The sequence below is a fragment of the Biomphalaria glabrata genome, chromosome 6 (genome assembly GCF_947242115.1).
Source record: "Biomphalaria glabrata chromosome 6, xgBioGlab47.1, whole genome shotgun sequence".
In the NCBI taxonomy this organism is placed as follows: Eukaryota; Metazoa; Mollusca; class Gastropoda; family Planorbidae; genus Biomphalaria; species Biomphalaria glabrata.
In genome coordinates, this window is record NC_074716.1 from 29,899,951 (window position 1) to 29,926,144 (window position 26,194).

The 26,194-nt window shown below is 35.2% G+C and overlaps 1 protein-coding gene across 7 annotated transcripts in view; it reads left to right on the top strand.

The window, feature by feature from the left end:
* Nucleotides 1-26,194, top strand: part of LOC106077516 (acidic mammalian chitinase-like) — an 80,677-nt gene that overhangs the window by 15,841 nt on the left and 38,642 nt on the right. For all 7 annotated transcript variants that reach the window (XM_013238255.2, XM_056033832.1, XM_056033829.1 and 4 more), the window contains exons 4-5: nt 17,567-17,819; nt 25,239-25,363. In XM_013238255.2, the coding sequence (XP_013093709.2) occupies nt 17,567-17,819; nt 25,239-25,363 (378 nt within the window). The remainder of the gene's footprint in view (nt 1-17,566; nt 17,820-25,238; nt 25,364-26,194) is intronic.

Here is a 26,194-nt window from a genome sequence, read left to right on the forward strand (position 1 = left end):
AGGACGCTAAATTGAACTCTACTGTTGCCAACTAAACCAAAAATACAGGACGCTAAATTGAACTCTACTGTTGCCAACTAAACCAAAAATACAGGACGCTAAATTGAACTCTACTGTTGCCAACTAAACAAAAATACAGGACGCTAAATTGAACTCTACTGTTGCCAACTAATCAAAAATACAGGACGCTAAATTGAACTCTACTGTTGCCAACTAATCAAAAATACAGGACGCTAAATTGAACTGTACTGTTGCCAACTAAACAAAAATACAGGACGCTAAATTGAACTCTACTGTTGCCAACTAAACAAAAATACAGGACGCTAAATTGAACTCTACTGTTGCCAACTAAACAAAAATACAGGACGCTAAATTGAACTCTACTGTTGCCAACTAAACAAAAATACAGGACGCTAAATTGAACTCTACTGTTGCCAACTAATCAAAAATACAGGACGCTAAATTGAACTCTACTGTTGCCAACTAAACAAAATACAAGGACGCTAAATTGAACTCTACTGTTGCCAACTAAACAAAAATACAGGACGCTAAATTGAACTCTACTGTTGCCAACTAAACAAAAATAGAAGGACGCTAAATTGAACTCTATTGTTGCCAACTAAACAAAAATAAAATTCTGCAGAGAGGAAAATGCGCAAATAGAAAATAACTTTAAAAAAAAAATCTTTTCAAAACCGGATACACCCAAAAGCTAGTGATTTATAGTTTCAAGTTTTTCCTTTTATGTATCAAAATCCCCATTCGGGGTAGGATCATTACAACTCTCTATAGCTTGCGCCGTTCCAGAACCAATCTTTTCATACAGCTTTATTAAGATCAGACAGATATTTAAGTTTAAAAGTATTGAATGTAAACATGGAGTTGAAGCTAGGTGCTGAAACAAAATGGGATACATACATATATTAAACATAAATGAATAGCGGCACCAGGGACCAAGTTTTTAAGAGAGAAAGTAGTGAGTTAAAATGTTACGAAAATAAGGGACTGCTCGACTCTGGATTCGACACCACCGCCTAGCAATAACGCACTAAGCGAACCTAATCTCTAGACCAGTGATGCCCAAAATACGGCCCGCGGGCCAGATCCGGCCCGCGACGTGGTTCCATACGGTATGCCGAAATGTCGGCACAAAGTGTCGAATATATAACATTAAAGAATGTTCTTTAAGCTGGTCAAATGACACGATTACTGTTAGCCATAGAAACAGATCAACTGACCCATCAACTGACCCATCAATTCATCGTCATTATCATCATCACCATCATCATCATTATCATCGTCATCACCATCATCCATCAACAATATAATCATCATCGCCGTCATCCCTCAATCAATCATCATCCATCAATCAATCAACATCATTATTATGGCTCTATTTGACTGAATATTTTTAAAGCTGCTTCAATATGATTGAAGTTTATAAGCGTCGCTTATATCTTGACGTAAGCCTAATGGAGATTACATCTAGATTTTAGATCTAGAAGCAGACCTGGACTAGATCTTAATAGTTCCTAATCAGAATGTTAATTCTAGTGTTAAATCTGTCCATATAATGAACATAGCAATAAATAGTCGCCCAAGTTTGCCATCTTCACTAACCAAGTAAAAAAAAAATGTGTACGTTTTAGCAGGTGACAGTGTCCTGGTTCAAAACTTAGAATGATCCAAAAATCTTTACAATTATTAGTTGTTGTTTTTTGTTTTAAGTTAAAAAAATATTTAAAAAAAAATGTTTGTCTTGTTTCAGCTGTGGTTAGACTTGTAGGGTTGAGTGTGGTTGCTGGTAAGGGAATAAATTTGAGTGTGGTTGCTGGTAAGGGAATCAGTTTGATGCAGCTCTACCTTCCAAAATTTAAATTTAATCTCGGCTGGTCATTCGGCCTATTCCTCATCGGACAATTCACGTTTCTCAGAGGTAGCCAGGGTGCAGAGGAGCATCTGTGTACTAGTCCGACAGTCGCCGTGTATTTTGGGCAAGGCACTGTTAATTAATCTTGATATTCATGTTTTTAAATTGGTTATAACCCTGTTGCATATATTCCACACATATTAATTAACTCAGTTCATGCGGGGTTACTCTCAGGAAGTACATATTATTAAGTTATATATCTATAAAGTAGATCTATCTAATGCCATGATTTCTAATGTCAAAAATAGAGGGGCCCCAGAAGAGGGCAAGTCCCCAGGCTCTTCTATTCAGAGCTACGCCACTAGTAAACATAATCTTGTTCAGCATGGACTTATAGGTGACAGTAGATGTGTATATAAAGGTGGTAGTAGATTTGTACATATCTCCTCGCTATATTCTGGATTGTGTCTACTACACATTTCAATTAATGCTGTAAATGATAACATAATGATAAATATAGACATTATTTGTAATATAAACAGAACAAATGTCTGAAATTAAATCTCAATAATGATCAATAGCTGTAGAGATTTTGTTCTTTTAATAAGAAGGAGAGAAAGAGAAAGAAAAAAAAAGAGAAAGAGATAAAAAAAGAGGTAAAGAGAGGGGGAAGAAAAAGAGAGATAGAAAAAGAGAAAGTAAGAGAGAGAATGACAAAGAAATAAAGAAACAGAGAGAATGACAAAGAAATAAAGAAAGAGAGAGAATGACAAAGAAACAAAGAAACAGAGAGAATGACAAAGAAATAAAGAAAGAGAGAGAGAACAAAAGAAAAAGAAAAACAATAGAAACGCAGAGACAGAAAGAGACAGAAAAAGAGATTGATAATGAGAGAGAGATAGAAATAGAGAAAAATAGAAAGAGAAACAAGAGTGACGAGGAAAGAAAAAAAAAGATAGTCATATAGAAAAAGTAAAAGAGAAAGAAAGAGAGAAAAAGAGACAAAGAAATAGAGAGACTGAACGAGAGATTGAGGACGAGAGAAAAATAGACAATAGAAATATAAAATAGAAATAGAGATGGACAAAAAGAATCGAGAAGAAAGAGAGAGAGAAAGAAAAAGAGAAGGGGTGAGGAAAGAGAGAAAGAGACAGAAAAAGCCATAGAGAAAGAGAGAAAGCAAAATAAAGAAAGCAAGAGAAAAAACAAGGGAGAGAAAAAAGAGAAAGATAGATTAAGAGAGTGAGAGAGAGAGTGGATAGTTCGTTGCATCATAATTTTACATGGTCTATTTCGTTTAAAATGGTTATTCATTAGAGTTTGGGCTGACTCTAGGATAGCTAAAACTAGACCCCCTTACCGTTTCTCCACTGCCTCCCCCAGAGCTAACGTAAAAGCCCCTTATGTTTTATCCCACGTCCCAGCAGGACATTATTCTTTAACTCCCCAGCTCCCCCACACCTCCCGCGGTCCTAGCACTAATTTGGGGCTGTTGGACTATCATCATTAAGTCTCCACTGCCTCCCTCGGGGGCTAACACTTAAAAGCCCATATGGTTCATCCCAGGTCCCACCAGAACATTAAACTTTAACTCACCAGCTCCCCCACCCAAACCGTGGGCCTAGCACTAATTTTGGGAGGGGCTTGGGGGGATGCGTCTAACGTGTTGATGTGGTGCTTGCTTTATTTGGTTAGTTTAGGCGTCCTGTCTTAGTGTGGCGAATGGATCGTATCTTGTGGAGAAAAACTGTCTACGTTTAGTGAAAAGTCTGTGGCCTAGTGTAGGGAATCTTTAGGTCCGGAGCTGTTTCGTCTGTGTTAGCACATATGCATGTTGTCTGAGAGTGCAGATAAATAACATAAAATAAAACAAACAAAAAACATCACAGGCGAACAAAAACAAACAAAGATAAAGATATACAAAAAAACAACAACAACAAACAAACAAAAAATAGCAATCAATAGTGAACAAACAAACTATTAAAATCTAAATATAGAACGGGCAAAACAAACAAACAAACAAAAAAAAAAAAAAACGACAGCAGATTATAAATAAAATATTTTGACATTTACAAAAAATTACAATACTATTAATACTCATGATCAAAATAATAATTGAAATAATAATAAGAAAAATAAATTGTATAGTAGTTATGAAATGCCTGCCTCGTATTTTTTTTTAGATCCCACCACTCCCCGAGTAGATAAACTTTACGCTAAGTGGAATACATTGTTGGCGGACTTCCAAGAAATCCGCTTCTAGAAACGCGAAAAAAAAAATCCAATCCACTAATTTTGATTAGGCGGGTTTCATTGATTAGTTATGGGTACCATTAAATATAGGGTATAGTTGCTTAAGTGAGTTCAATTGATTGAAATAATTAAATACATAAATAATAGCTTTTATATAGCGCTACTTTCATGCTTGTAGATTGCTCAGAGCGCCATGGTCCAATCTAATTTGTGAACCATGGTTTGGGAAGGGGGGGGGGGTTTAGACAGGAAGAAAGACTGTTGGAAATCCGGCTAAAGCAAGGGTCGGCAACCTGCGGATCGCGAGCCACATGCGGCTCTTTGGATGTTAAGTTGCGGCTCTTTAGTACCATACTGAAATATTATTTATTTTATCGAAAACAAAATTGAACAAATTAACTAAGATAAGGCACCGACTCTCTCTCTCTCTCAGCCGCTTGTACTTGTTCTTCACCTCAACCCTCCCAAGGTCTTCAAATGTAACATATTTGGAAGTGGAAGAACTCAACTTTCTTCTGCCTTATCCCTTGATATATATGTGTCTTGCGACATAAAAGACACGGCACAAGTTAGCTTTCTCTCAGGTATATGTCTTCCCAAGGATTGCTAGCGCTCTCGTGACAAACTATAGAAGACTAATCTTATGCCGTGCAAAAATGCCTTGAAGACAATAAGATCGATTCAAATAAACTCGTTTCAATTTCAACTGATGGAGCTAGAAGTATGACAGGAAAAAATAAAAGAGAATCTGCGAGTCTCCACGTATTTCTTACGTTTCACTGCATACTCCAGCAAGAAGTGCTGGTCAATAGCGAGCTGCGGGAGGACGTATCTAGTGGTCTACTAAATTTGTATGGAAGCTACGAGGCACTACGCCAAACAGCAGAGTTCCTTACCAGGGCACTACTGGAGACCTAGGTCTCCCTGCCTTGTCACCAATTGGAGTTCATCTCAGGTCAATAGCACTCGACCATCGTCAGTTGAAAGAACTCTTTAACGAAATGGTGACTCAATATTCCGACCTTCTGCTTCCCCATTAAGTGCTATGTCTTTCTATGGGTATGGTGTTGAAACTTCTAGCTTTGTGCTTGAATGTAATAAATACATTCCGTAGTATTATAGGTATTAATCACCCTGAATTAGAGAAAGACTAATGGTTGCTAAAATGTTATTTTATGATGGATATATCAGGAAAACTTAATAAGATGAATCTAAAACTACAAAAAAAAATGAAAAAAAAAATGAAAACACAGCCGAGTTTTAGAAGAAGATATAAGAGCGCTAGCTGAGCAGTAAAGAGCTTGGCTTCAGAACCGGGGTCCCGAATAAAAATCTTGGTGAAGACTGGGATTTTTAATCTCTGGATATTTTTTGGCGCTCTTTAATCCACCCATCTCTGTTGGGTACCTGCCATTAGTTGGGAAAGTAAAGGCGGTTAGTCGTTGTGCAGGTCACAGTAAAATATGAACTTTACATCATCTACATCATCTGATCGCAATTTGTGAATGGGAAACTTTACTTTACTTATTCAGAGCGATAAATTACTTCATTTTCTCTTTCTAAATCAATATCGCGATAAAACCAGTGCAACTGTTGACAAGAATTACTTTAGCACGGTTATTTAAAAAATTACAGATGAATTCGCTGAGAGATTTAAGCATTTCAAAACCATTCTAGCATTCATAGCAAATCCCCTCAACACAAATAGTAACGAAATCCACATTGAGCCATTTGGAATTGATACTGGACTTTCAAAAAAGTAAAAGTTTCTGGAGTGGAGAATTTACAGTTTTGAAAAGCAAACTGGAAGAGTTGGGGGTCTAGATAAGTCTGTAACACAAAAAAAAATGGACATGCAGCTTTCAAAGAAATGCCGCGAGATGAGGTACTTATATTCGACGCATGGAATTGTCTTCCAGATTGCTACAGTGAAGTGAAAAGGTTGACTATTGGAGTGCTAACTATATTCGGATCGACATATTCGTGCGAGCAAGCATTCTCTTACTTGAATATAATTAAAATTAAAGTAAGAAGCCTACTAACAATTTAAAAATTTAGAGTCGTGTTTGAAAATAAAACAAGTTATGAGCCAAATGTATCCAAACTTTCTAAAACCAAAGCCATCGCTCCCATTGAATTTGTTTGCTCAATAGTTTTGTTTTTGAAGTACATGTTAGTGTTGTATGTAAATGTTTAATTCATTTAATCTGTTTACATAGGCCTACATAAAAAGTAATTATCTAATAATCACATGTATATATTATCTAATTTGTTGTGAAAAACACTAGTCATATTTAAATAAATCGATATTTTTTGTCAGAAATAAATTGATTATTTTTTATTTATCAAAGAACTTTAATTATCCCAGTACTATTTATAGTTGGCACGAAAAAAATTGTGTGGCTCTTGAAAACCTTAGAAATTTTGTAAATTGTAATTTTTGGCTCCTTCGACTGAAAAGGTTGCCGACCCCTGACCTAGGGTTCGAGAGAATTTAAATTCTGCCCATACCTAACATTCCAGTCTTGTCTAATGAAAGAATGTACATCAGGCGTCTAAATTCACAGAAATAAGGAACGAATTTATGTAAAAAAAGCTTTCTAAACACAAATTTGAAGGTTAATTTATTAAATGTGTCAAAGTAAAAAACTATATTAGATCTAGATGCTTTCTATCTTGACTCATGTAACATGACCTAGATACATAAAATAGAAGTCCGACGCAACGATCCCATCGTGTTAAGTCAGTTCTGAACAGAGAAACCCTTTGCAAGTCCGGGACGAAGCGGAGAGGCTAGTAAAGTTTGATACAGCGGTGCAATAGTTATAATAATAATAATAATAATAATAATTATCTTTAATGTCCATATGGAAATTTGTGTTACAATTTGTGCATTACACCAAACAAAAAAACATTATAACTATAAGAAACCAAAGTGTAAATTCACACTAGACTCTCTCATAATTTACATGTGACAAAGTTTATACCAGATTGTTCTTATTTAATGATTTGATTGCCAGGGGGACAAAAGAGTGTTTGTGTCTGTTTGTCTTTGCTATCGGTGTCTTGTATCTCTTTTGTGATGATAAAATCACAAAATCCTGACGCAAAGGGTGATTCTTTATTTCGAGGATCTTGTTAGCTTTTTATAGAGGTTTGTATCAAACAACTGCCCAAATGGGGTTTGTTTTTTGCCAATGATTTTACCAGCAGCATTTAGGATTCTATAAAGTTTATTTTTATTTTTAATGCTCAGATTGCCATACCAGGCAGTGATATTGAAACTTAAAATATTGCAGATATGAGCGTGATAAAACATAGCCAAGGCCTTTTAGAGAACATTAAACGACGACAGTTTTCTTAGTAATCGCAATCTTTGCTGCCCTTTTATGCTGATGTAATCAGTATTTGCAGTAAAATTTAGTTTATTGTCTAGGATAGTACCAAGGTATTTAAAGGTTTGCACAATTTCAATAGTCTCTCCAGCTACAGAAACAATATCATTTTTACATTTAATAATAAAAAATTATCTTTACGGTATTTTTCAATGTGTTCTATTTCTTTGAAATACTCATTTACGTCTGAGCTCTCAGAGAGCAGGGCAAGAAGAGCCGCATCATCAGCGAATTTAGTGAAGGAGCAAAAAGGACTATCGGATTGAAAATCATTGGTGTACAAAATGAACCACAATGGCGATGTCACAGCCCCCTGGGGCGCCCCTGTGTTAACTATGCGTTCACCCTCTGAGATCTCTGGGTCAAAAATTCATTAGCCCATAGTATTATGTATGGACTAATCTTCAACGCTTTCATCTTTTCAATGAGTAAATGAAGTTGTATAGTGTTAAAAGCTGATGAGAAATCAATAAAGAACAATCTTACATAAGTGTTCGGTAAGTCCAGATGTTTGTAGACACAATTTAAAATATTTAGGATGGCATCGTCTACACCTTTACCCTTTTGGTAAGCAAATTGTAAAGGCTCTAACTTATTACAAAGATCATTTAGAAGAAACATTTTAACCAATTTTTCTAAATATTTAGACACAATGGAAGTAATTGAAACAGGTCTATAGTCATTCATTTCTTTTGGTTTGGAAACCTTTGGCGTTGATACGGCGTTAAGGTTGATAAGGGTGATAAGGTTGATAAGGGTGATAAGGTTGATAAGGGTGAAACATTTGTGCAGTCATTGTTACATGTTGCCAATTGTACAGTATTGAACATCAAAGATTGGCGATATTTTGGAGACCTGAGTTGTAATGCTCTTGGAGTTGGTGTAGTTTATAGAGAGTCTGAATAGTGAGAATCGTAATATCTAATATATAAAGCAGAAAGTAACGTATATGTATGTATGCAAGTATGTATGTCCCAAATCGAAATCAAAACTATTTCAACAATCTTGATATAACTTGACATAAATGTTCCTTGGATGCAAACGGGAAAATTAACACATGTAAAGTAGCCCTAAAACAAGTGAGAACAAATCCCCCCCCCCAAAGAAAAAAAAAATTGTCCAGCTCTATGAACGTATTATAACTTCATGGGTCTAGGTCATATACTCATTTTTATGTGAGCCGATACTGAAAGGTCATGCATGCGCAGAGCATAGAATGTCGCGAAGACTACATCCAAATTTAATTCTAAGAACTACACTTTGCAAAGATAGTTTGTTTTTTTTTTACTTTAACATATGAAAAGACAAAAATATAGTCCATTCATTTAATTTTTCATTTAATAAAATTGACCCACAAATTTATGTTTTAAAAACAATTTTAAATAAATTTCGTCTGCGAATTTAGACGTCTAGACGTACTTTTTAATAGCTCCATCATGTTATCGCTTCTTTCATTTGACACTACCGAAGGGTCACGCAGAACAGAAGATCGCATGAAGGCTAAATGTGTAGATCTAATTTTAAGATGGATCTACTGATGCTAAATGTGTAGATCTAATTTTAAGATGGATCTACTGATGCTAAATGTGTAGATCTAATTTTAAGATGGATCTACTGATGCTAAATGTGTAGATCTAATTTTAAGATGGATCTACTGATGCTAAATGTGTAGATCTAATTTTAAGATAGATATAATGTTTGCAAAGATAGTTTTTACTTTTACCTATGGACATACCATTATTTAATCAAATTAACCTTTAAATTTGTGTTTCAAAAACATTTTAACATAAATTCGCTATAATGACGAATAGCTTTAGTTGTGTTTTTTATACATTTTATTGACTCCATTCATAATATTGCTATCGCTTTCCATGCGCCGCGTAGTGATACTAATGAAATTAACATTAGATGTCATGATATCGCGCATTTAGTAAAGACGTATTAATGAATTAATAAACTACATAATAATACACATAACTTTACAATGTGCTTTTTAATGCATAATACAACTACAAATTTGGTATTATTTTAAGTCTCTATTTTCAATATTCTTCATTCTCTCGGATTTTCTTATTCGCAATTAGACCTCTTAACAACATAGTTACATCTGTAACGGATGCATGTGTGATCAAATGTAACTGAAGTATTTCTAAAGATGATTATTTATCCTAGATGCGTGTGTACCTTGTTTGACGTATTTCAATCGCGAGTTCTTGAAATCATGCACACCGTCACAAATATAGATACGGTACTAACAGGAACACAGACTCAATGACCAACTTCAAACAAACGTTTATTACAGAATGGGCCACAGTCTAGTCCGTCTTTAACATGACGTTTACCCCTTAAGAGTCTAGCAGTAACTGATTCTATAAGTCAATCTTAACCTCTAACCCCAAAGTCTATGTCGTCATTCTAAAATATCCGTTCACTGTCAGTACATTTAAGTGCGTAACCCAACTAACTAAACTAGCTATCTAACACATCTATACACAACTACAGTGTAAAAAGTTTATAACGTGTGGAAAATTATACCAATATAATTTGACACGGCAAAAAGCTAAGATGATACTCTATATGGGGGATATTAAATATATCAACATAAAATACGAGTTCAAAATGCTTAGTCATTGACTAGGCTACTATGGCATTCATATTTTTTAGATTCTAGATCTACATGAAATAAAAAAAATGCTTTTTTAACAATCACACCTATACACAATCATTCTTTGCATGGGTAAACCATGATTTTAACCATCTACTTCTTATAGTAACCTATATAAGATCTAAGTAAATAGGCCTATTAGCTTTAAATATCAGAGATCTTGATTAGATATAAATCTACATTGATGTTAATCCATTGTAATAGTTTCTATATCTAAATATGGGCCTATATAAAATGTTTTGATTTAAAAAAAAATAGGTCGATTAGCTAGCTATTTTAATATTTATAATGTTTTGACCATAGACTTATATATTATACTAGACTGGAAACCGGAAATAAATTCTTATCCGCGACTGATCGATTCACAAACCTATACATATATATATTTATGTACGTAAACTCTTTCTTAAGCTCTAAGGAGAGTCGCCCCAATCAATCTTAGAAAAGTAATTATCTTTAGTTTTCAAAGTTTAGGAATAATGCAAAATCATTTCTCGGATATTGACGCAAATACATGAAACAAAGCCACTTCCTGTTTCTTTCCATTGAGATAATGTTTCAAAAATCCTAGATCGAAATAATTCATGTTGAATTAAATCATCTTATGTACATTGGAATAGATTGATTACCTAGATCTTTCTAGATTACGTATCTAAAAATCGCAATATAATAATTATGAGACGAGAGTACTCTTATTGTTAATGTTCAATTACTAGATCTAAAAAATTAAATTATATGTTACATAGTTTAGGGTTGAAAAAAACAAGAACTCTACTTCTTATAACTACTTTACAAAATAACGCCTTGATCCAACTTTCAAAAAAATTTTCACGACATTTTTTGTAGTGTTAAAAAGTCTCCATGTCCAGTCTAGGGTAATATATATAAGTCTATGGCTTTGACATACCTGCGTTCCTTTATACTTATGACAGTATTATTTTGTTAAGTGTTGAAACTTCTTAGCGACATCATCGAACAACATAGATTCTGTATATGTCCGATTATGCATTAACTTTAAAAGGTCTAAACTTAGTCAATAGTTTCTATTTTTAGAAGATGGATTCCAAAGGACCGAAAGCACACACGCAGTCTTAATTGATTAAAAAACAGGCATATGATAAAGTATGGCGGCCTGGTTCGCTTTATAAGATGTACGACATTTTCCTGACTCTCCCTTCACGGCGAGGCTCTCAGCTTGGAGCAGCTATTTATTGACCTTGGTGTAACTTTAGATCGCAAACGAATAATGTTGAGCACATAGAGGAAGTCGAAAACTGTGCATTGTGCCCGAGCAGTCTTCAACCAGTGTATTTAGGAGAAGTCCGATCATAGATAGACTGTAGTCTAGGAATCTATGACTCTATGACAGCTTTTGAATAGCTAAATAATGTACAGTCCCATGCATTAAGATTTGTCTGTGGAATCTTTAGGATAAGCCCAGTAAATGCAGCTGAAATAATGACTAATGTTGGTCCACTAAACCTTAGGAGGGAACGGTCAATACTGAATTTCTTTGAGCGGTATAAAGGCTGGAAGAATACTTCCCAGCTAGGAAACTAGATGATAGTTGGAGATGCAAACTTTCAGACCTTGTGGTCTATAGGGCAGATTCTGTGGCCTACGGTTAACGAGGGTGTCATGTGGCCAGCACAACGTCAGGTACCCATTAGAGCTGGGTGAACTCAGAGGCGCCGAAGATCCCGGAATTATAAATCCCAGTCTTCACCAGGATTCGAACCCCGGTTCGGAAGCCAAGCGCTTTACCGTTCAGCCACCGCGCTTCCAACAACAAAACATTACACTATTTTCATTGTCTTCCCCCTTTGTGATCGACACTGCTTGAAACTAGTATACTCTAACGCCACTTAGCTAGGTCTTTCATCTAACAACCTTCAAATGCAGTACTTAAGACAATTAATGCCTTCAAACCCAGTTCCATTTATGCATATACTGATGGGTCGGCATCGATAAGCTATTGAGGAGCAGGCTTTGGAGCCTACATCAATTTTTTAAAACTCTGGTTCAGGTCCAAATCTTTGGAACCTCTGGAAGTGTTTGCAGTTTTAATGCGAGGCCATGGACATTTGAGGGCAACATAGATTGTCGTTGTCATTGAATCAAAACCTGTACTACAGGCTTTGCAAAGCCCTGGACCATGACCCCCCTATAACAACATAAAGCAATGCTATGCCACCCCTGTAACAATGCAAGTGGGTACCGAGTTACATAGGTGCGACTGGCAACACCATTGCAGACTCATTGGCCTATTGTAAGGGTAAACACCACCCACCAAGAAGGCTGTGAGTTTTATCAAACTCTGGCTTTAATCCCAAAAAAAGAAACGGAACAGTAGTTTGAGTGCTGAGGCAAGTCCCAAAATGCCCGTGGAGCACATTAGACGCCCTGACCGCATTTCCCCGTGTTGGAGGCTGTGCATGCCTGAGCAAGCACAGTGCAGGACAGGTCACTATCCTTTGACTCATATTTCTCACGGCTACTGCCAAATTTTGACTCAAGTTGTCCCCGCTGCGGGGAAGAAGAGAAAACAGTGTCTCGTATTCTGTTTGACTGCCCTAGATATGCTAATCTCCGTCTCGACTGGTCTGGGAAACCAAAACTGCTCGACCTGAATGATGACATGTCTGCACTATTCAAAACATCAGGGTTTCTGTCAAGGGCTTAGGCATGGGAGGATTGGAGCCTCTGAAGCCCTCGCTCAAATGGAGTTTAATGATGATGATTTGTGATTTCTTCGTGTTTACAATACTTGAAATCTTCATCTAAAATATTTCCGCATAAAGTAATTAGGTAATTAAAATGTTAACCACACAGCTTAGTACAATATCAAAATATTATTACCTACTATCCACTATACTGCTAAAGGAATAAAAGCACAGTTCTGCTACAAAGCACTCTTTCCATTCTGAGTTCCATGGAAAGTTCTCTTACTCTCTCGTGGATACTCGGGTTTGGTGAAGTTCTAAATGCGCCAAAACTGAACCTAAGGGCGGGATTTTAAATTTGATCTAACATTATTTTTCTGCTTTATGTATTACAAGATTCATAGTTAAGCATGGATTGAATCAAATTAGATGGGTTTCTTTTACGTTGCAGTATGCTTGGTTACTGCTATTAAATTAGATAAATTAAACTATTATCATTCATACAATTTAGAATTTGTTATGATGTATCTGCATGTTCTTGCCATACGTGATTATTACAAATTGATCAACATAGAAAGATAACTTTACGTCTGCTGAGATAGCCTTTATAATATTGTTCATTGTAATGTGAAACAGAGTAACTGATGCGATGTTTGAGGTACAACAATCTCCTACTCATAATTATCATAAGAACGAAAGGAGTCCCACTAGCCCAATAAGCTCAAATAGCGCAGAATGTCAAGCTTCCAGGCATATTTTATACCAAATACTACAACTACCAGGTGTTCTTGCATAACATAAGCATCCGTGACCTTACAATGTTGTATGTTGTGGTTTCTCCATGCCGGAATCACAACTTATATCAAGTTTGAGAGTATCGTGTTTTTCTAGAGGGAACAAACCTGCATATAGTGGAAAATCTTTTTCATAGTATTTTTTAACATGCAGCATGTTAATGCTATTGGATGAAGATTAGTTGGGTATGATCTATCTATTTTAGACTTAAGGAATGGTTTAGAAAATCAACTGATTTCCATATACTGTTTTATACTTTAGTAGGGGTAAGGAAGGATCTACATATTTTTAAAGAACTGGTAGCGAATTTCATCTTGCCCAGGTTATTTATCATACTCCTAAACTGAGAATGGCTTATTAAATTTACCACTGTTCTCTAAAACGAATTTGATGGGATACTTTTTTTCCCTGAATTTTACTTTATGGATCGTTGGGGTGTAATCAGAAGTGGACAGTGGCGTCACTGGGATGGGTGTCACCCGGTGCGGTAAGATCAGGGTTATCCTCCCCCCCCCCCCCAGCGTTTCACTTATTCTTCCGAAAAAAAACTATCATTGTTCAGTTTTTTATTAGAAAAAAAAACAACAGTTCGTTGATTGCTGCTACACAACGTTAAAATAAGTATCGATTTTATTTTAATTAGTGTTTGTCTCTGAGATTTTATCGTTAATTATTAGGCCTACATATATTAACATCTAAGGTTTTAAAATTAGAAACAAATTAAACATCCAGTGAACAAGCTTTCCTTAGTAAACATTAAACAGCTTTTAACGGAAACCTTTTAACATTATAGTCACATATAATGGTAGTTTCCTGAGGACGACTAAAGAAAAAATGCGACTTTACTAAAACTATATTGACCGGTACAAACACTTGAAAAGAATTCGTTTTTATTCTAACATTTAAAAATCTACAATAACTTTAGAAAATAAAAAGTTCAATTTCGTTTTTATGATTTCAAATTTGAAAACTTATAAATAACTTTAAACTCAATATCTTTTGCAACTTCGTTTTCAATGGATATAATTGCTTGATATGAAATTCGTTTTTCCAAAGTTATTAATAGTTGTTAATTAACTTTAGGTTTTGAAAAGCTTCTTTTCACATGACGCCACGTAGGCATACCACCTAAACATTCATTTGGCAAGAAACAGTTAAAGGCTTAAATCTAAGGTTGGTAGTGATTCGTTGACGTCCTTCAAAACTTTGCTGCATTGTAGTATTCTAGTTTTGGTAATTCTGTTTACATATCTTGTCGTCTGGCCCAGTATAAAGGAGATTGGTGCATTCAGGTATTAATCTATTGTTCTATATAATAGAATAGTGAACCCGGCATCTTAAGATTATTTTCCTGTTATTTTCATATTGTTAAAATGTATTTTCTATTGCAATTACATGCTAGTTTGATTTGACAGAAGTTATCTAAATAACATTTTGAGCTAACTTGTCGCATATTTCGTAGAGTAAATGTTTAAGTGCTCTAGTAGCTTAGCTAATAATGAACACTTTAATTTGAATGTACTCTTGTGTTTACTTGACTTTTTCCTCAGTACATCTGCCAATAAGAAAGTCAAGCAATGAAAGGTATACATGCATTCACAGACAGCTGACAGCTGTCTTTGCTCTGCTCCTCTAGTGTTTGTATTTTCAGAGCGATGGCAAAGATTTTCGCCGTCACACTTTCATAAAATTGTTCCATCATGAGTCTAACAGCAACACGATGAGCACATCAGCCAGCGAGTTGTTCATATGACACTCTATTATTAATTCTAATATCCCATCGATTGCTAAAATCGGCAAAGAAAGAAAACATTTTTCTAGAAAATTGAAAAAATGTATGCTAAAAGCATTTCCTGAAGAATTTTGACCACATAACTTAAATAAACGGTGTACACATCCTTCAAATGTCTTTTCTGTTCTTCATTATTACTGCCTGCACTTCTTCATGAATCCTTGATATTGTAGCTGCAATACCATGTCCCTGAGCTCATCATATCAATACTTTAAGCCCATCTCTTTCCAGGAGTATTAAATTATCAGAAATGATACCATCAGCTTTTAGTCCACTTAAAGAGGAATATCCTACAACATTTCTGTCATTTAAACATTACCATTGCAATTGTTAATATATCTTACAACTTCAGAGATCTATATTAGGTGTGGTGTAATGTAATATACCAGAGTACCTTGCAACATTTATGTCTCTTAAAAATATATCCCTTAAGTGGTTTGTTAAAACATTTATAAACTCTGAGTTTTGGTACAAGCTTGGAAAGTTACTTTTTTTTGGCATCGCTGCCTTGCAATTGTATAAGTTATTATTTCAGCACTGGGTCTAATTTAGAAAACATTACCACATTCCCAAGAAAACAATTCCATTATTCAATGAAAAAGTCTTCTTCAATTCACCACCATATACCAACTTTTGTTTTACTAGAAACAATGCGATAGTAAGCAATCTATAAATACAAGATGTTTCTCTGTTTTCCCATCTATACGTCAATCATAGCAATGACTTTCCTGTCAATTTTCTAAGCTAAAGTCCTTTCTAAGCTAAAGTCCGGATGCCAAAATGTTCCAAATTTGAAAGCCTGATAAATGTTCTTCAGTCTTCTCGCGAGTTTCTCATTGTGGACATGCCCACTGTTTTTCAAAACAAGAATATTGATTTTTTCCCCATGAAGAAAAGTTTTCTTCAACCATTCTTATGATTTATGATCTTGCTACAGTCACATTTTAAAGTTGTTAGGTGTTTATTTTTGGAAAAGTGCATTTTTTTCCACTCGGGTGTAACCCCCTATCGGGTGTCGCCCGGTGCGGGCCGCACCCCCTTAGTGACGCCACTGGAAGTGGATAATCCATCCACTGTTGTGGATGCAAAGCATTCGGCAATATCTTTGAGGTATGTCAAATTCAGTTAGTCCAAGATCTTTTAAATGCTCTATTGTATTTGATTACTTCCCTTTCATTCGCCTCACTAACTTAAAAAATGTTCTAGTAGAAGTTTTGGTATATAGATTATCATTTCGATGATCTTTTAGTATGTCTTGCCTTGGCTCTAGGTACTAAAATAGGTGTAGGCTTTCGTGAGAAGTATTCGTCATGAATGTAGCCTGACGTTTTCCTTCAATAACGTCTTTTAACGAACTGCATTAAACTATAGTTTTCTTGGTCCTTTAGGATTTGGGGAGAGTAAGGGTGCAACTTTCCTAGCAATAGTAAGTAGTCTGCCAGTAAATAATATCAGCTAAACTCTGTTATGTAAAGATGTTTTCAGTGATGCTAAATGCATTGTTCTTAAAACTGAACCAATCATGGAGATTTGATCGAGTCAGATTAACCGTTTGACTATCACTGAACACAATATAAAACAAATATATTGTTATAAACCTGGTGGTGGCACAGAGAGGGGTAGTGGTGTGTGTGTAGTCAGCCGACGCAAATCGCCCCAGTCCAGCGCAGGACGAGCGGTCAACTGTGACCAGTGACAGTACACGCCAGTTCGGCAACGACCTGTGTGTAAACATTACGCACGCAAGTCACGGCGATTGTGATCATTCTGAATTGTCAAGAACGTTCCATCCGATTCTAGAAGGCCAGTAGAGACAGTATATAAGAGCGAGTGTGTCAGAGGGACTGGACTTCACGTTACCTCGCAATGTGACCAGTACGAGGCGAAGTTAGAAACAGTACGGTGTGTGAAGTCAGGCGGAGCAAGGCTAGGTTTTTGGACAGTTTGTGTAATATTGTTGCCAACTGTACAGTGTTGTATTATATTTGAAATTAAATTGCTACTGTTACTTTGGAGCCCTGAGTTGTGAGGTTCTTTAAGTTCGTTGTGTCGTGTGGTGCAGTTTGAAGAGAGCCTGGATAGTAGTGAGATTCGTAACAATATTATTAATGCTAATTAATGTTTTCTTTTCAGATATTCATGGATGTTTCAAGCTAAAAGAGAAAACTCAGATTTGAAATTCATCCTAGCTTTTTACAGTTATCTAGGAAATAGAAAATTTTATGAAATGTATCAGAGTCCAGCGAGAAGAAGAAATTTTATTCAATCGTGCATAAGGCATTTACGAGATAATCAATTTCATGGAATGACAGTAGAATTACTATTTGGTGCTGGGATGAGAACTCCACAACATTACAGTAGAGATCGTTTTGCAGACTTTATGCAGGTTAGTTTGATTGACATCTCAGTGTATTTCTTTTCTAAGTTTTAACCTGCTTAAAATAATTCAATTGTTGCTTTTGATCATCTGAAAATGTAGCTTAAAAAACGTAAACATAAAAACGAATTACTTAAAGAAAAAGGTGATTCTGATCACCAATGTCAAAAATGTAAGATCAAACTCTTGTCCACATCACAAAGTCCTAAGGACTCGCAAAGTCATTCCTCCAGGGAACAGTACCAGGAAAAAGAAGAGGAAGAAAAAGAAAGCAATGGGGTGAAAACATCGAAGAATAGACAACCTGCCATTGAATGATATTCTATCCTAAGCAAAGGAAAGAGAGGAATGGAGAAAGACGGTTGACAGATCTATAATCTAGATTTAGACTAGAATTCTTTACCAAGTGGCTCTTACAAGACACTGGCCCCAAAACACCCAAATTTTCAATATATAAATGAGAACGAGGAAGAAGAAGACCCACGTGCATTTCCGCATTTTCAGCAATTTATCAACAACATTGAGTTTAAAACATGCTTCTCATCATTTGTTGTCCTAATTACTCGTTCTATATTCTTTTAACAAAACCTCCTTCTTCTTTAGGGTAGAGATGACCTGCTTCGAACCATGTTAAAAAAGAAGCTTAGTCAATATTGTCACCTTGTGATAATAAAATATTTTCTTCCCATTGGCGAATCTCATTCCTTTCGTCGTCTAAGCCAATATTAAACTCATCATTATTTATGTTCAGAGGAGTTTTTTCGGAGCCGTATTTGCTTAGGAAGGAAACTAGATCATTGCTGGAGGCGTTTAAATCTGATTCATTTTTTAAAACTTGCATCTTACACAATGTGTAGATGCTTTGCAATCCACGGCTTCATCTTTCCTGGGTAGGTATAACCTTATAGTGGAGGACTTAGTGTGCAAACATTAAAATGTGGTTATTAGTTTTCTCGTGTCTTTATCAATATTATATAGGTTGATGTTACTCCATTTTATGCTACAGAAAGTGTAAATGAGTACTAGGCGGCCCATTTTTTTTTTTTGATAAGGTCAATGCCAGACAGATTAGTGTTAAGAATTTTATTAACTCTGGTTATATTTATAAAGAAAGTCCTATTTTTAGCGGCCCCCGTAAGGGGAAAAAGCAGCTATTAGGTTTGTGCAAAATGTCCGTCTGTCCGTCTGTCCGTCTGTCACACTCAGATCTCGAAAACTAGAAGAGATATGAAAAATATTATTTCATCATTAAATGCGGCTTGAAAAGTTTAGGTGCAACGGCTACTTTTGGTTTTCTAAAAGCAAACCGTTTAATTTATAAAATTAATTATGCAAGCGATTTTTTCATAAAAATACACCAATTCTAAAACAATTACGTAAATGTAAGGGAGGCAATGTCACAATATGCTAACAAAGATGGACAATTTTTGTGTATTTTCAATATCACAAAGTCAAATATATTTTTAAAATGTACAGGAAATGTTTACAACAAATATAAATAATAGTTAAAGATGTTTTTTCTGGTCAACTAGCTGCTAAAATTAAAAGAAAACATTTCTGTTTGTTTATAAAGGCTAATAATGCACTTTGTATGTAAATATCACGCACATTTTTTTAAATGGACTTTTTATGTAGCGATTTTCGTGCAGTAGCGTAACGTCGCAACATGATCAGGTACTAAACCAATTCCTTAAACTTTTTTAAAAAATCAGATTTTATTTATTTTTTGTTTAGTGCCCCCATCCGAATAAAAGAAGATTATTTTTGTGCGTTTTGTCTGTTGGTCGGTCTGTCCGTCACGATTAGATTTAAAAAACTAGAACTCTAAAAGCTATTGAAAATCTAATTTACCCTTTAATGTTCCTCCCGTAACATCTCAATAGTTTTAAGTATCTAAAAATTGATTGTTCCGGATTTTTTTTTGCAAAACTAATCAACCCCAACAAATGTTTGTTTGCTCTTCTAATTTATATTACATTCAATTTCCATTCCTAAACGTTGCAAAAACACATTATCAATAATATGTTGTTCCGTTTTTTATGTGAATAGCATATTAATGCTAAATCAAAATCTCTATACTGACTTATATTTCATTAAGTGTAAAAATGTTCCGGATATTGTTTAATAAAAAATGAATTATGCCTAATGATTGTTTGAAATCGCATAATTTACTAATATTACACTTACATTATTTGACAATGCGTCACTATAATTTGGTTATCAATATCAAATTGTTCCGTATTTTCATCTTTAAACAAATTTTAAAAATATTGACAATAGGTTGTTCAGGGCTTTAAAAAAAAAGTAATTTACTAGAATTGATTACTGAAAATTACTTTTTAGACATTTAATTTTCTTGCTGAAACATAACATAGAAGTTTTGTAATCGATAAAGAATGTTCCGGATTTTGTTTCTTACAAATCGTCGCCAGAAATTTCCGAATTTATTTAAAAATCTACTAACGCCAAATAATTGTTTGAACTCCTCTCCTCTAATTAATAAACAAATCATCTTCTCATTTACGAAATAATGTTTTTTCGGATTTTTATGAAAAATATTTTAACTCACTACTCTCTTACAGTACATTTAACTTTCTACCTAAAACATTAAAAAATCTAATTATCGTTAATATTATGTTCCGATTTTTAAGGTAAACAGAATCCAAACACCAAAGTAAGGTATGAAAATCTCTCCACATGGCTGTAGTACATCTAATTTTTATACGAGACCATCCAAAAAATTTAATTAACGGTATTACATTTATCTGAAATTCTCTTTTTCTTTTACTATTTATACAAACATCCGGAACAATCTATTATATAAACTTTTCAATTGTGTTCATATCTAAAAATTATTGCGATGTTTTGAAACGTAAAATAAAGGTTAATCAATTTTAATAACTTTTAGTTGTTGTTTTTTTTTATATCAAGATGACGGACAGACCGACTGACAGACAAAACGCAAAAAACAATGCGGCTTTGATCCTTTTTAAATAAATTCTATTAGAACTCAGTGCACCAATGTATATGAACCCTCCTCAAATATCTCGTGTAAATAAAGACATTTTTTAGGGTACCGGTACTAGCCTATTGTGAGGTAATGGAATTTTTTTTTCTTTGACGTCATATGAATGAACTCTTTAAATGTAGTGTTAAAAGAACGCACTCGGTGCACCAATGTCTATGAACACTCGATAAATGGCTCGTAATGATGAAGGTGATTTTTATTCTAGCTAGGCCGTGTGACGTAGTGTTTTTTTTTCCTTTGACGTCATATGGAATGAATTCTTTAAAAGAAATGCTAAAAGAACGCACTCGGTGCACCAATGTCTATGAACACTCGATAAATGGCTCGTAATGATAAAGGCGATTTTTAGTCTAGCTAGGCCGTGTGACGTAGTGTTTTTTTTTTCTTTGACGTCATATGGAATGAATTCTTTAAAAGAAATGCTAAAAGAACGCACTCGGTGCACCAATGTCTATGAACACTCGATAAATGGCTCGTAATGATGAATGCGATTTTTAGTCTAGCTAGGCCGTGTGACGTAGTGTTTTTTTTTTCCCTCTGACGTTATATGGAATTAATTCTTCAAATGAAATGATAAAAGAACTCGGTATAGTAATGTTTATTAAGCCTCGTTATGTAACTCGCGTTTAAAAAAAGAATATCTTGATTTAGATCTAATCTAGATTTTTTAAACTAGATCTAGATTTTTATTACTGTATATCTAGATCTGGATTTATATTCTAATTAACATTATTTTAGAGTCTAGATCTAGAATTTCTAGATCTAGTTTAGACTAAAAGAGACTAGATTAAGATGTAGAATTTCAATTTCTAAACTTAAAGTGTAAAAAAAAAGTGTAGATTTTCATTTCCAAACGTTTTGATCAATATTGCAATGTTTTAATATACTAAAACTAATCTACTATTTTTTATTTAATTTAAATTTACGGCAAATGAATCTTTGAAACATTATTACTTTTGACCATCAAAATTAAATCACCTCTTGAATATTATTTGCGAATATGCAGATCCGACAGGGATCCGACTTCGACGGGGGCCGCCTCTGAGTTTGTGTAACACAAACTCTCTTTGTAATCTTGTAATTTTTTGTTTTTGTTTATCGTGGCATTTTGGTTTATTAATTAAGGTATGTAATTTTGTTGGTTTCTGTATAGAACAGTTAATAATCCATGTATAATAGTTGAGACGCACTTTTTGTACATTAAGTACCAACCCGAAACCGCTTGTAGCTGCATGTAGCTATAAAGATAGTGGGTTAATTGTTAGGCAAAACAAGAGCGGAGATAGAGAGTCACCTTGGTATATTTGGTTTTATTATGTGGACAGAACCTAATTCATCACCATTGAAAAGTAAGTTTATTTTCCAATTATCCATACAGGCTCTATATAGCTTTTTTATATTCTTGGGCTGATTCTATGGATTTCCATGGTTTTTAATAGCCAGTAATCCGGAACTGCTTTTTTTTATTCTATGTATAATATATATGTAATTTTTTTCCTCTATTATTTGGTATACTATGATTCCATCAATAGTCAGCTGTAACTTAAAGGCTATTGACTCTTCGATGCAACCTTATTGTTTTTCTCTGCTAGTAGTTTATTTATATTATTATCAATATTTCGTTAGAAATGAACGAGTATTAATTATCTGGCGCTGCTAGGGTCGAGTTTCGTTAAAGGTAAAAAATTCATCGTAAACCCTTTATCAGTTTCCACTGAGGAATTTTCTAGTAATGAGTCTGCAGCAATACCACCCTTTGACAGGGAACAACAATGTTCCTAGGAATATTAAGGGACTATTATTTTTGAGGTCAGTTGTTATTATCCCCTCGGTTGATATAACAAGGGTGTATATTGTTATTTGCATAACTTCCGTAAATGCTTTATCTCCAAGGCTAGGTTTCCATTATTATTATGGTAGAAACGAAAGATTATTCATTCTCTGGCGCTGCCAGGGTCGAATTTTGTTATTATTATTATTTATATTATTATTACTACTACTTTTATCATTGCTTTTATTATTATTATTTTTTACTATTATTATTGCCATTATTATTTTTTTTTATAATTCTTTGGCAATTAACTTATTAAGAGTGATCTTTTCCCTTCGCATGTTCTCATGTAATTCAAGAGGCTAATTCTTAATACTCAACTACGGAATGATAAGTTAACATATAGCCTGTTTTGGTTTCTTCCAGACAGGCTACAAGTACATCATATAGCCTGTTGAGTTAATCTGTCAATAAAGGAAGTTAGGCGAATATCAATGAGGTCTCGATCAGTATTTAAGTCAGGACACATTACCCGTATGTTTCAGCTTGCGAATCGCATTAATGTTGTGGACATTCTTTTGTTTAAATTGGCAGGTGAAAGTGAGCAGCTTCGGGTATTATTATTTTGTCATAAAACTAAAGGGCTGGATGGATTAAGACAGGTAGTATCTATGAAATGAGGTAGAAGAGTTCCTCTTAATTCGAGAATAGTCTTTGGAGTTCCAGTTAATGACAGTTGGGAACTTGTCAACTTCGATAAAGTCCAGTATGAATCGGCGTCAAAGGCGCCATTATCTCATTGGTCGTTAGAAAGACTTTTGTCTAACGAACAGGCTCTTATTCCCAAGTCCTGTTTTAGGGCTCACAGCAGTATTGGCACGTTATTCCTCAGCCCCACTAAACGCAAGAGTCATAATGCAGAGCTAACGATGATAAATTTACTTCGAATTCCTAAAATATAACCACCACGTTCCGTGCAGGGACAGAAACTCCAGCTAACGGGACACTGATGTCGGCCCTTTTTGTGCAACGGTGTGGCGGTCTTTTTGCTCTGGGTGACTGGCTTTTGTTCCATTTCCACCCACGAGTGAATAAAAAAAGCTCAATTAGGGTATCCTTCTAGGGCCTTGTTTGCATCGCGTTCTTAGCCTATCCAGTTCCACCTCTAAACGTTTCCAGGGAGGCGCCACTCTCAGGCGATGGGTGATGAATCCTCCGGGAACTTGTCACCGTAACTACCAATCTGCAGGAATTTTCTATGACATTAATGTCATTTCCATTGCTGGGGTAGGGTAAGCCTGGGCTGAAAATGTACAAAGTTTTTGTCTGCCCACTTCTCAACAGAAGCTTCTTTTCCATACTGACTGGAATGAAAGGAATCAAACACAACCAATTTTGGGGTAAGTTGATTGGAGGAATTTAATTTAGAGAAGCGGTCTTACCCTTGTCCCTTGACTATACCGCTTTAAAACTAGAATTTTTGGTTAAAGTCTAATCCCTTAGCCTTAGACCTTTAATGGGCACACAAGACAGTGAAGCTATTAACCTACAGTAAACCTACAGGATTTTTTGTAAAGCTAGCAGGGCGTATCCGCACGCCCACTGGCCATGACTGCCCCAGATCCTGTGGTCAATTTTTTGAGACACCTGAAGATTAGCTTTAGGTTTCACACCCTCAAGTTCGGTCTTTTACCATGAGAAGGTGTTGCATTGGACATACTGTTGATAGGTTAAGCAATAGGGAGACTTATACGTTGCTTCCAAATTTCAGATTCTCGCCAGCGGAGGGAACAAGATATTTCTACCACACTCACTAGACGCTTGACAAAGAGTTTGTAATAATTATAGTTGATTGCTTTGTAAAACTGCATTGTAAATATATTGTTCGCCCTAATTCGACACCCTACAGTTAGTAACCAACATATGACCCACTAGTTACGTTACCCTCCACAATACCGCTGCATATAGAATTCAATAAGGATAATAGCAATAAGGATTTCAAAGCTTAAAATTTCTTTAAACTATCATTTTTAACTAAGAAACCAAACCCAAACAACTGGCCATAGCGGTGCGGTTCGAAGAAGCGCTTGCAAAACTCAAAACTTTCTGGGAAGACAAAAGCATAGCACTTGACACTAACGTCCATTTTTTGAGTTCTTTGGTCATGGCAACATTCATGCATGCTAACGAGCTACAGATATAAATCCTTGCAACACAACTAAAATGCAATAGAAAGACTCAAATTATAACTTACAATGAACGCATAAACTATTAAGGAGACGCGAAGCAGAATCAGCATGGCAATATCCTGCTGACAACTGTGAAAGAAACCGCAAATTAAAATCTCGGGCCAAATTAGTTTCGACAAAGCTCACAAAGACCTTCAGGTAATAGAAATAGGATAAAAAAAGAGGCAAACAGAAAAAGCAATGGAAAGCCTACATTACATAATGGAAGTGACTATTATAAAATAAAAGATTATAATGAAATCAAAAGCTAGAGAGGACTAGAGAAAAACGTCAAAAGATCATGCCTAGTGCTGCGATGGTCGAACAGACTAAATAGTAGATAAAGGTGAATGTTTTAGGCTTGCTGGTTTAATCATATTTTTTGTTGCATTATCTTTAAGGACATTCAAAATGCTTTCACCGAAGAAGCTAGACAATCAGGGAAACCAAAACTTTTGTTATTTGGAGACTTGCACTCCAAACTAACATACGTTGCCGAAGATTTTGATGTGCCAAGAATTTACAGGTTTGTAAAGTATAAAGTTAGCTTCAGTTCTTGGATATTTTAATATAATTGAATTCACTTAAAATTAGTTTTATATCTATACATTTTAACATAATACCTTTTGCATAAAATGGAGTGTGACATGTTTATGATTTATAGTCATGCACTGCAAAACGTGCATAGATCACAAGGAAAAATTCTGAAGTCTTGGAAGCAGACATGGGATCGTTACCTTCTATTGTTCCTCCTATAATTGCTTCAGACTGTTGGGGTAGTTTCCACAACCTGTGTGATAATATACGTGAAGTCCTCCTCCTGAACATGGAGCCCCCGGTTGAAATGGGTCGTTTTCGCTGAGTCTTTAGCGGCCTCAAAAGATAAGGCGTATATCAAAACATTGCTTGCCCTCGTTTCCCACTCAATCAGATGGCCTTTTTCAATTCCATGTCATGAACACCATCGATAATCGCATCCGTTACGCGAACGCCTAAGATCTCTTGGGTTAAAGTCGGATAAGCCAAGCGTGCCAGTGATTCGATATCAGCCATCAACTCTTGTTTTCCTGTTTTTTTTTTGCTGCTATTGCACCTATAAACCTCCTTCATGTGTTCGTCTCCAAATCGCAATTCAATACTTCTAACAAGTGCCTCATAATCTTGCTGGTCGCTTACTATCTGGAGCAATTCAGTGGCTTTCCTCGTAACGCAAGCATTAATCCAGTGGCTTTTTCTTCGTTTGTTATCTAGTTTTTCATTTTTGCAGCCGCCTCAAATTGTCTTTTATAAACTGTCCACGAAACTGTACCACCAAAGATAGGTGGCTTGGCTTTTTCAGTTGCCTCGCTGGACCCTG